The 12,679-nt window shown below is 40.1% G+C and overlaps 1 protein-coding gene across 1 annotated transcript; it reads right to left on the minus strand.

Moving 5' to 3' along the window:
- Positions 1 to 10,575: 10,575 nt before the first annotated feature.
- Positions 10,576 to 11,514, minus strand: LOC128652698 (olfactory receptor 52K1-like). The gene has a single exon (XM_053705629.1). The coding sequence runs from the start codon at positions 11,512 to 11,514 to the stop codon at positions 10,576 to 10,578; it is 939 nt and encodes a 312-aa protein (XP_053561604.1).
- Positions 11,515 to 12,679: the final 1,165 nt, after the last annotated feature.

Here is a 12,679-nt window from a genome sequence, read left to right on the forward strand (position 1 = left end):
TTAGGGGTAAATAGTTTATTATAGTGTTGGCGATGTGGGGGACCAGCGGTTTAAGGGTAATAGGTTTATATAGTGTTGGCCATGTGGGGGCTGGCAGTTTAAGGGTTAATAGGTTTAGTTTATTAGTTGCAATGTGGGGGGCGGCGGTTTAGGGGTTAATAGGTTTAGTTTATTAGTTGTGATGTGAGGGACTGGCGGTTTAGGGGTTAATAGTTTATTATAGTGTTGGCGATGTGGGAGACCGGCAGTTTAGGGGTTAATTGGTTTATATAGTGTTGGCGATTTTGGGGGCCGGCGGTTTAGGGGTTATTAGGTTTATTTAGTGCCGGCAATGTCGGGGGTGGCGGATTAGGGGTTAATATGTTTATTTAGTGTCAGCGATGTCGGGGCAGCAGACTAGGGGTATTTAGACTAGGGGTTTATGTTAGGGTGTTAGGTTTAAACGTAACTTTCTTTTCCCCTTAGACATCAATGGGGTTGCCATTCCGTGATCACAGGTGTTAGTTTTTTTCTGACACCTTCTCGACATTGATGTTTATGGGGGAAGCGTGCACGAGCACCTAAACTCAGCCCTTGGCATTTGTGCGGTATGGAGCTTAACGCACCATACCGCACAGCACAAGGAGGTTTTTCAGTAACTTGTACTGGCAGCACTATGGAAAGTGCGATACCGCTCATTTTTTTGCATTCTTTACGCACCCGGTATAGTGCAAAACTCATAATCTAGGTGATTGTTTGCTCTTATCACATGACATATGTATCAAATCAAATCCTTTATTTTTTGCATTTCTTCAATAAACTTTATCACTCATCCTCTGTGAGCATTTTCCATTTAGTGCTGATGTTGTTTTAAATGCTGACCTCTTGCAGCTGCACCATTCCAGGTACAATTTAATAGTCCTGGATCAGCAAGGTGAAAGGACCACTACTTCCTACTATTCCGTATTTATGTCCTTCCATTTACACCTCCCACTGACCTAACCACTACCCTATCTATTCTGCATTGGCCTGCCCTGTGGTCAAAAGCCCCTCGCTCCTATTATTTTTGTCCAAGGCTGCCTATATAAACCACACCCAGATCAATTGAACTATAACTGCAATTCACCACTTCACCATTTAATTCTGGCTTCCTCTTTCCTGGTCCTGTCCTCACATATAACACTGTCATTCTCTCACTACATCTATATTAACCTAACCATGCTTCCTGATCTTATCCTGTCATTACATATAACACTGTCACTCACTCATTCCTCTATCTATATTAACCCTAACCATGCTTCCTGATCCTGACATTGCATACAACACTGTCACTCACTCATTCCTCATCTATATTAACCCTAACCATGCTTCCTTATCTTGTCATTACATATAACATTGTCACTCACTCATTCCTCATCTATATTAACCATAACCATGCTTTCTGATCCTGACATTGCATACAACACTGTCACTCACTCATTCCTCATCTATATTAACCCTAACCATGCTTCCTTATCTTGTCATTACATATAACACTGTCACTCACTCATTCCTCATCTATATTAACCCTAACCATGCTTCCTTATCTTGTCATTACATATAACACTGTCACTCACTCATTCCTCCATCTATATTAACCCTAACCATGCTTTCTGATCCTGACATTGCATACAACACTGTCACTCACTCATTCCTCATCTATATTAACCCTAACCATACTTTCTGATCCTGATATTGCATACAACACTGTCACTCAACCATTCCTCCATATATATTAACCCTAACCATACTTTCTGATCCTGACATTGCATACAACACTGTCACTCAACCATTCCTCCATATATATTAACCCTAACCATGCTTTCTGATCCTGAGATTGCATACAACACGGTCACTCACCCATTCCTCCATCTATATTATCCCTAACCATGATTCCTTATCTTGTCATTAGATATAACACTGTCATTCTCCTATTACATATACTGTATATTAACCCTAACCATGCTTCCTAATCTTATCATTACATATAACACTGTAATTTTCTCATCTACAGTATATCACAAAAGTGAGTACACCCCTCACATTTTTGTAAATATTTTATTATATCTTTTCATGTGACAACACTGAAGAAATGACACTTTGCTACAATGTAAAGTAGTGAGTGTACAGCCTGTATAACAGTGTAAATTTGCTGTTCCCTCAAAATAACTCAACACACAGCCATTAATGTCTAAACCATTGGCAACAAAAGTGAGTACACCCCTAAGTGGAAATGTCCAAATTGGGCCCAATTTGACATTTTCCCTCCCAGGTGTCATGTGACTCATTAGTTTTACAAGGTCTCAGGTGTGAATTGCGTACAGGGGTGTTCAATTTGGTGTTATCACTCTCACACTCTCTCATACTGGTCACTGGAAGTTCAACATGGCACCTCATGGCAAAGAACTCTCTGAGGATCTGAAAAAAAGAATTGTTGCTCTACATAAAGATGGCCTAGGCTGTAAGAAGATTGTCAAGCAGGGGTCAAGTCCAGCGGGAATGCATGGGAAGGAAGTCCCTGCACTATTTTTGCACAGGGAACTAAGTTCCCTCTGGACAGTGAATAGAAACACTTCAGTAAACACTGTTGGAGAACAGTCTAGTTAAAAGGTTAGTGAGATCCACTAGTATTGGGCAGTAACACTTCCTGCAATACACTATATGCAAGCCTGTCAGCGGTCCTGCTGTGTTATCACCCTGCACTGTGTGGAACGCATGGTGCTTACATTTCTGTGAGGCTTGTTCTGGGGTTATTTAGCTCCCCTCAGCAGAAATAGGACTATTGCACCTTAAGTGGGTGAGACTCTGTGACAGAGGAAGAGTGTCAGGCCCAAAGGCAACCATTCAACCCTTCATTGGTTTTAATTTTCATTAACCAAAGTGTATAGATTATATTCATAAAAATAAAGTGTGTGTGTATGTAAGTGTTTGTATGTGTATAAAACAATAATAAATTTGGGGGGGTGGAAGTCTTGGTGAGTTCCCACACTTTTTTTTTTTAGGACTTGACCCCTGTTGCCAAGACCCTGAAACTAAGCTGCAGCACGGTGAGCAAGACCATACAGCAGTTTCACAGGACAGGTTCCACTCAGAACAGGCCTCGCCATGGTCAACCAAGGAAGTTGAGTGCACGTGCTCAGCGTCATATCCAGAGGTTGTCTTTTGGAAATAGACGTATGAGTGCTGCCAGCATTGCTGCAGTGGTTGAAGGGGCATGGGGTCCGCCTGTCAGTGTTCAGACCATACGCCACACACTGCATCAAATTGGTCTGCATGGCTGTCGTCCCAGAAGGAAGCCTCTTCTAAAGATGATGCACAAGAAGCCCGCAAACAGTTTGCTGAAGACAAGCAGACTATGGACTCGAACCGTGTCCTGTGGTCCGATGAGACCAAGATAAACTTATTTGGTTCAGATGGTGTCAAGCATGTGTGGTGGCAACCAGATGAGGAGTACAAAGACATGTGTGTCTTGCCTACAGTCAAGAATGGTTGTGGTAGTGTCATGGTCTGGGCCTGCATGAGTGCTGCTGGCACTGGGGAGCTACAGTTCATTAAGGGAACCATGAATGCCAACATGTACTGTGACAAACTGAAGCAGAGCATGATCCCCTCCCTTCGGAGACTGGGCCGCAGGGCAGTATTCCGACATGATAACGACCCCAAACACACCTCCAAGATGACCACTGCCTTGCTTAAGAAGCTGAGGGAAAATGTGATGGACTGGCCAAGCATGTCTCCAGACCTATACCCTATTGAGCATCTGTGGGGTATCCTTGAATGGAAGGTGGTGGAGCGCAAGGTCTGTAACATCCACCAGCTCCGTGATGTTGTCATGGAGGAGTGAAAGACGACTCCAGTGGCAACCTCTGAAGCTCTGGTAAACTCCATACCCAAGAGGGTTACGGCAGTGCTGTAAAATAATGGTGGCCACACAAAATATTGACACTTTGGGCCCAATTTGAACATTTCCACTTAGGGGTGTACTCACTTTTATTGCCAACGGTTTAGACATTAATGGCTGTGTGTTGAGTTATTTACACTGTTACACAGGCTGTACACTCACTACTTTACATTGTAGCAAAGTGTCATTTCTTCAGTGTTGTCACATGAAAAGATATAATAAAATATTTACAAAAATGTGAGGGGTGTACTCACTTTTGTGAGGTACTGTATATTAACCCTAACTATGCTTCCTGATCTTGTCATTACATATAATACTTGTCATTTGCTCAATACATCTATATTAACCCTATCCTTGCTTCCTGATCTTGTCATTACATATAACACTGTCACTCACCCATTTCTCTATCTATATTAACCCTAACCATGCTTTCTTATCCTGTCATTACATATAGCACTGTCACTCACCCATTCCTCCATCTTTATTAACCCTAACCATGCTTTCTTATCCTGGCATTACATATAACACTGTCACTCACACATTCCACCATCTATATTAACCCTAACCATGCTTTATTATCCTGTCATTACACATAACACTGTCACTCACCCATTCCTCCATCTATATTAACCCTAACCATGCTTTCGTAACCTGTCATTACATATATCTGCCAATCACCCATTGCTCTATCTATATTAACCCTAACCATGCTTTCTTATCCTGTCATTACATATAGCACTGTCACTCACCCATTCCTCCATCTTTATTAACCCTAACCATGCTTTCTTATCCTGGCATTACATATAACACTGTCACTCACACATTCCAACATCTATATTAACCCTAACCATGCTTTATTATCCTGTCATTACATATAACACTGTCACTCACCCATTCCTCCATCTATATTAACCATAACCATGCTTTCGTTACCTGTCATTACATATATCTGCCAATCACCCATTGCTCTATCTATATTAACCATAACCATGCTTTCTTATCCTGTCATTACATATAACTTTCACTCAACTATTCCTCCATCTATATTAACCCTAACCATGCTTTCTGATCCTGTCATTACTTATAACACTGTCACTCACCCATTCCTCCATCTATATTAACCCTAAGCATGCTTTCTGATCCTACCATTACAAATAACTGTCACTCACCCATTCCACCATCTATATTAACCCTAACCGTGTTTTCTGATCCTGTCTATACATATAACACTGTCACTCACCCATTCCTCCATGTACATTAACCCTAACTATGCTTTCTGATCCTACCATTACATATAACTGTCACTCAACCATTCCGCCATCTATATTAACCCTAACCATGCTTTCTGATCCTGTCTTCACATATAACACTGCCACTCACCCATTCCTCCATCTATATTAACCCTAACCATGCTTTCTGATCCTACCATTACATATAACAATGTCACTCACTCATTCCTCCATCTATATTAACCCTAACCTTGCTTACTTATCTTGCCATTACATATAATACTGTCCATCACTTATTCCTCCATGTATGTTAACCCTAACTATGCTTTCTGGCTTCCACTGCATGTTAACACTCTCCCAGTACAAATACAATTAACTGTGCAAAACTGATTGGTCATCAACGTTAATTCTTTAAAGCAACCCTCCACTGGAGAAATGGGAGTCTTTCATATCAGCTATTGAGCCTCTTTATTTCAGGCTGTGTAACATGTATATAAACTATTGTACTTTGTGGCGTCCTGCTATACAGATGCTGAAAGGTTAATATTTTAACCCTATAACAGTTCAAAAAGAAAATGTGTTAATTATATTTTTGCACTATTGATTGTATATAACCATGTGTTTAACCTATGAACACATAAAGCCATTTCCAGAGCAGCAATGCACTACTGGGAGCTAGCTGAACATCTAGTAATCCAATGGCAAAAGACAACTAAGTGTAGCACCAATAAACAGCTATCTCCCAGTAGTGCCTTGCTGCTGCTGAACATATGTACACATTCTTTTCTTTAAAAAGTCCCAGAGGGAACAAAGTAAATTTGATAATAGAAGTGAAATTAAAAATGACATGCTGTATCTGAAACATAAAAGTTTAAGTTTGACTTTCCTATGCCTTTAAGCAATCAATAAGGCTAAATTATTCTACTAGTGTTTTATGAGCTTGTTTTGGGGTGTATTGGAGCAGGTGGAGCTATGTAAACCATACATGGGCGTGGTTCTGCTGCAAAGTGTCTCTAGATTTTTTTTCCCCAAATTTTGTCCACTATGGTGGAGCAAGAAAACTTTGGATTATTCAAGACAGGATCCTGATTTTTTTTTTTTAAAGTGAATTATATATTGAGAAATGGCCGTATGTACGGTGAATAGACAGCAAACACTGCTGGTCTTCTGCTGCCCAGATGTATCATTAAACAAGCACTTGCATGTGCAATGCCGCTCTTTCTCTCATACAACGAATCGCTCAAGAGTGGGACTTGTTAATCCCCCCGAACAAACATGTATGAGGTGTTTTATGTGTTTTAAGCAGGCTTGGCCCTGTAAGGGCTCAAAAGTTGCATAAACAAAGTACATTGAGTCCAAAAACTTGACTATAATGTCCCTGTAAACAAAATCATGATGAGCTTTGCTAGTTCTAGTGCGTCTTCAGTGATTTAAAAAATGCTAGGCTTTACCAGTACTAAACATAATGGTGACTTTCATTCATCAGTTTAAAAAGAAACTGTGTGAAAGTTACCTTTTTGTCGCTACAGACTTTTTTTCTAATGAGGTGACGTTTCCACCTCTTAGCCAATAGCCATACTAGCCATATGGTACTGTGCCTTATGCTAGCACAGCTATTGGCTAAGTGGTGGAAATGTCACCTCATTGCAAAATACTAAAAAAATAATCAGCAAATATGGATAGTGGTATTTGTCACTCTTTTTTGAAACACAATGGTAAACCCCATGCAGACATGTTTTTTTTTTTTTTTTTTTAATTGAAGTGTCCAAAATAACTTATTTTTTCCCATTGTAATGATGTTTTACTTTGCTGAAAAGCAGTGAAGGCAATTCAGGTAAATACACTGATTTTCCATTTCAGCATAAAAAATGACCTTTTAGATTGCACACTTCTGACACGTACACGTACTGACATATAAGAATATGGAATATTATTATTATCATTTATTTGTATAGCGCCGCCAAAATCCGTAGTGCTGGGTACAATGATTGGGGTATACAATGACAAGTATTTGTGGTAAAATACAAAACATAACAAAACTAAACAAATCTAGTACAAGAGGAAGAGGGCCCTGCTCTAAAGAGCTCACAGTCTACAGGTTTAGGATGCAGAGACATAAGGTGCAGCAGTGAGTCTGGCAGTTCATGTATTAGTTTGGCTAGGATGAGAGATAGAGGAGAGATGGTAAACCTCTCTGAATAGGTGGGTTTTCAAGGAGCGTCTGAAGCTATACAAGGTTGGAGACAGTCTTATGGAGTCGAGTAGAGAGTTCCAGAGGACAGGAGCAGCAATTGAGGTCTTGGAGACGGGAGTGGGATGTAGAAATAACAGGAGTGGAGAGACATAAGTCAGAGGTTGATTGAAGAGGACGGATGGGGAATATTTCATGATGAGAGAGGAAATATAGTTGGGAGTTAGACTGTTGAGTACTTTGTAAGTTAAGATTAATACTTTAAATTGTATTCTGGATTGTATGGTGAGCCAGTGTAGAGACTGGCAGAGTGGAGCAGCTGATGTAGATCAGTGACTTAGGTGGATGAGTCTAGCAGAAGCATTCATAATAGATTGGAGGGAGGAGAGGCAGTGTTTTGGAAGACCATTTAGAAGTAGATTGTAATAATTAAAGCGTGACAAAATTAGGGAATTAATTTGTATTTTTGTAGTTTTTTGAGTAAGGAAGGGATGAATTCTGGAAATGTTGCATAGGTGTGAACGGCAGGATTTGGTAAAAGCTTGTATATGTGGGTTGAATGTGAGTTCTGAGTCAAGTGTGATCCCAAGCTAGTGGACCTGGTGCGAGGTGTTGAGAATTGAGTCTCCAACCATCAGAGAAATGTCAGGTGTTTGTGTCTCGAAGAGGGGGGAATAAGAAGTAGCTCAGTTTTGGACAGATTGAGTTGGAGGTAGTGTGAAGACATCCAAGAGGAAATTGCAGAGAGGCAGTTGGAAATCTGGTTGAGTAAAGAGGAAGAGATATCAGGAGAGGAAAACATAGATTTGGGTATCATCAGCATATAAGTGGTACTGGAATCCAAAGGAGGCTATACATTTTCCAAGGGAGGATGTATAGAGAGAGAAAAGCAAGGGTCCCAAGACAGAGCCTTGCGGTACTCCAACTGAGAGAGGCATAGGATCAGAAGATATGTTGTTAAAGGAAAATGAAAACGAGCGGTTTTAGAGATATGAGACAAACCAGGAGAGGGCTGCGTCTCGGATGCCACATTAATGTAGCATTTTTAGGAGAAGAGAATGATTGACTGTGTCAAAAGCAGTGGACAGGTCAAGAAGAATTAGTAAGGAGTAGTGGCCCTTTGCTTTAGCTGATAGCAGGTAATTTGTTACTTTAGTAAGAGCGGTTTCTGTTGAGTGTTTAAAGAGGAAACCAGATTGTAGTGAATCAAGTAAGGAGTTAGTTGTGAGAAATTAATGTAGCCAATTATAGACCAGTCGTTCCAATCATTTTGAAGCAAAGGGAAGTAAGGAGACTGGTTAATAGTTAGAAGGGGCGGAGGGGTTAAGCAAGGGCTTTTTTTAGGATTGGTATAATTGACGCATGCTTGAATGTTTCAGGAAATGTGCCAGTGGTGAGAGATTGGTTAAAGAGATGAGTTAGGGTAGGGGTTAGTGAAGCATAGATAGAGGAAAGAAGTTGTTAAGGAATAGGGTCAAGTGGGCAGATTAGCCAAAGATAGGAGAACAGATACTTATTTCTCTGTTAGAAGAGGGAAGTAGCATATAGCTTTGCTAACAGAAGGGGTGGGTAGGAGTGCTGGTTTAAGGGGTGTGAGGTGCAGATATCTTTTCTAATGGTGTCAATTTTGTTTTTGAAGTGATCAGCAATAATCTGAGCTGTGAGCTTGGTAGTGAGCGGGGGTGCAGGCCGACATAGAAGGGAGTTAAAGGTTGAGAACAGCTTTCTTGGTTTGCATGCGTGAGATGACACAAGGGAGGAGAAATAGACTTGTTTGGCCAGGCTGAGGGCAGAGTTGTATGACTTAAGGATGAATTTCTAATGCTGGAAATCAGCACATGTGCGTGATTTCCTCAACTGCCATTCAGCAGCCCGTGAACATCGCTAAAGATATCTGGTCTGTTTGGTGTTCCACGGTTGCTGTCGAGTGATTGATGTACGGCGAACAGTGGAGGATGCAGCTTTGTCAAGTGTTGATTTTAGTGCCAAATTATACTGTAAAGCCACGAGATTTGGGCAAGAGAGGGATGAAATGTCGAAGAGCAAAGGATTAAGTTGAGTGGAAAAGTCTGTGAGATCCAAGTCATTTAAATTCCTGTAAGGTAGCAGTTTTTTTAGGGCTTGCAAAGATATAGCAGGTAGAGTATGAGAGAAAGTTAGTAGATGGTGGTCAGAGAGAGGAAAGGGGAAGTTAAAGAAGTTGTAAATGGCACATAGATTAGTAAAGACCAAGTCTATTGAGTTGCCTTCACAGTGGGTTGGAGATGTAGTCTAAAAGAGGTTGTAAGTTTAGAGGCAGCAGGCATGTTAGAATTATCAACGGGTAAGTCCCCTAAGATGAGAGAAGAGACATTAGAAGAGAGAAAATGTGGAAGCCAGGCTACAAAGTGGTCCAGAAATTGTGATGCTGGTTCAGGAGGCCAATAGATAACTGCAACACGAAGAGCTACAGGGGAGAAGAGGCTGATAGCATGAAGTTCAAAAGATGAGAAGGAAAGAGAGGGGGTGAATGAATGCAGTGAAATGTACTGTGTGGAGACGGGAGAATTCCTACTCCCTCTCCTTGTTTGTCTCCTGGCCTGGGAGTGTGACTGAAGTGCAGGCCGCCATAGGACAGAGAGGCTACAGCAGTTGTGTTAGAGGAGGAAAGCCAAGTTTAAGTGAGGGCTAACAGGTTAAGTGAACTTGAAATAAATAAGTTGTGAATAGATGTAAGCTTATTGCATACAGAGCGTGCATTACAAAGGGCACAAGAGAATTACGGTGTACTAATGAGGGTTACGTGGGCAAGGTGTATGAGGTGTCATTTGGGGTAGTGAACTGAGGGAAGCAGAGGGTGGACCTGGGTTAGGTGAGACATCCCCACCTGCAAGAAGAAGAAAGATGGTGAGCGAAAGAAGATGAGATTGTGTCTTATGTGAGTGTTTAAGCTTTTGGCTGGCTGAGGTAAGTGAGATAGGAATAGTGTCCATGTGTGTTGTAGAGGGGGGAAGGTAGAAGAAAAGAAGAAATATGAATTGTCTGAGTGCTGTTTGTGAAAGGAGGAGCTGTGACTTTAAGGAGAAGGGAGGAAAAGGTTAATGTAGACATTAGAAAGTTTAGCATGTTTGCAGTTAATTTGTGAGATTTTAAAGCACTTTTTTCTGTTTTCCACTCCTTTGTCTAACTCCTTGTTATAACTCCCTTGTATGGAAAGTCAGAGCAGAATGAAATTGCTTTTGTCTTGTTCATTTATATTAATTTTTAAACCTCAATTTAAATATTTTTGCAGCTGTCTGCCTTATCTCTTTTGCTCTGAGACAGTATATAATAGGATTTGCCATGTGCGGAATGAAAGTGTAGAGAAAAAGAAGCAAAACACTAATATCAAGACTAAAAATGAATTTTAGTTGAAATGCTGTATAAACAAATAATCGAGGACCATAGTACATGCCAATGATAAACAGGTGGGTGGTACACGTATAAATAGCTTTCCAACGTTTTCCAGATGCAATGGATGAGCAGACAGTGTATATAATGGCGACATAAGAAAAGATAATGAAGAATAATGGCAAAAGTAGTACAAGCAATGCAAAAATAAAAATTATTTTGCTGAGCCATAAAGTATCCCCACAGGCCAGAGGTGTTATAGCCATGCTAACGCAAAAGCAGTTGTTGACCTTTCTAGAGCTACAGTATGGGAACTGCGCATACCCGATGGCAGTTAGAGCAGGGCTTAAAGTCACAACGATTCCTAGTGATCCAGAAATATAGAAAATGCGTTTATTGGTGATGAGTGCTGAATATCTCAGTGGCAAGCATATAGCAACATAACGATCAATAGCCATCATCATTATGACATAGGAATCAACTGAGCCCAAAAAATGGACACAAAAGAGTTGGAACATACAGTAAAAGAAAGATATGGACCCTGCCCCAAACCAATATCTTGCAATGATTTTAGGTAAAGTTATTGTGTCAAACAGTAGATCAGAAAGTGCAAGATTTGCTATAATTATGTACATTGGTTGGTGAAGATGTTTTCCCCAGACTATCAGTGCAATGACAGCACCATTTGCAAACAGTGATATGAGATACACAGTGAACATTACTACAGCAACCAGGGTGTGGTACTTCTGTGGGAGACCTGGAAATCCAACTAGTAGAAACTCATATGTATCAGACTCATTATCCATAATAACTGATGGAAACCTAAGGAAAGAACACACCTGAAGAAAAGAAAAAGAGGTAAGTTAATTATATTAAGGGATAAAGAAAATGTCAAAACCAATTCAATGAACTACAAAAAAGTATAATACTGATACTAGGTAATAGCTTAACTGATTGATTAGAATGTGCAAGCTGAATACCTGTGTGTAATTACATTACATTGAGCAATAAGTCACTGGATACCTGGGTGCAAAAATAACTTGTGAGTGTGACCCATTAAAAAAAAGAAAATCTAGACCTCTCCCACAAAAGTTCATGACCCTTTTCCCTATTCAATTTCATTATTCTTCTAATATTTACTCTTTGGTTTTTAAAGTAGCATCTTAGAATTCCAATGCAAAATGCTATAGATATGTAAGTGGTTTATTCATCATCAAGAGCCTTCTCTGTTTTGTTTGAAGAATTATTATGAAGTATTATGACTGTTTGGTGCCTTTCCTGACTCTACACCTCAGAATCCTCATTGTTATGACAGTATGAAGATAGACGGATTCCAAACAGGTGGTTCATTGGGGATTACAACTTTTAACGTATTAGCACTGCTTAGTATTGTCTAGGAGCAATGTCAAAAGCAGTGGCAGCTGGTGAAGGTTTAACTTGGTGGGACAGAGTATTCAGCCATTCCCCCTAAACTTAGTAAGTTGTTTTTTATTATTTTAACAAATAAATCAGAGTCATCAGACATTTATTCAGTAGTTTATGTCCATTTGTTTTAGAAATGAGCTAAAACATAGTTGGCCTCACATTGAATATCCTGTTCATGATATTTAATCAGAAACAAATCACAGAATAAACTAAAACTCCCAAGAAATTTACTAGGGGCACATGCTGGGCACTGATTTTGTTTGTTTTTGTTTTGTAACTACTAATTACTAAGGGCCAGATTAAGAGTGGAGCGCAAATTAACGCTTCAGCTTGAGCATTAATTCCTCTAGAAGTAAGCTTTTTGTGCTTGTCAGGTTGCACTCATATCACGACTTGAAAGCAAACTGTTTCCGTTCTTGCTCTAACCCAACAAGCATAAAAAATGTAGAATATTGTAAGCGTGTTCACATATTCCCTTATAGAAGTCAATGGAGGAAAAAAAGTGAAGAAAAAAAACTAACACTCCCTTTTGTGCAAACCTGATTG

The sequence above is a fragment of the Bombina bombina genome, chromosome 3 (genome assembly GCF_027579735.1).
Source record: "Bombina bombina isolate aBomBom1 chromosome 3, aBomBom1.pri, whole genome shotgun sequence".
NCBI lineage: Eukaryota > Metazoa > Chordata > Amphibia > Anura > Bombinatoridae > Bombina > Bombina bombina.

What these genes read in the sequence shown, in the direction of transcription:
- LOC128652698 (XM_053705629.1), bottom strand. Translation starts at nt 11,514, where the DNA reads ATGGATAATGAGTCTGATACATATGAGTTTCTACTAGTTGGATTTCCA.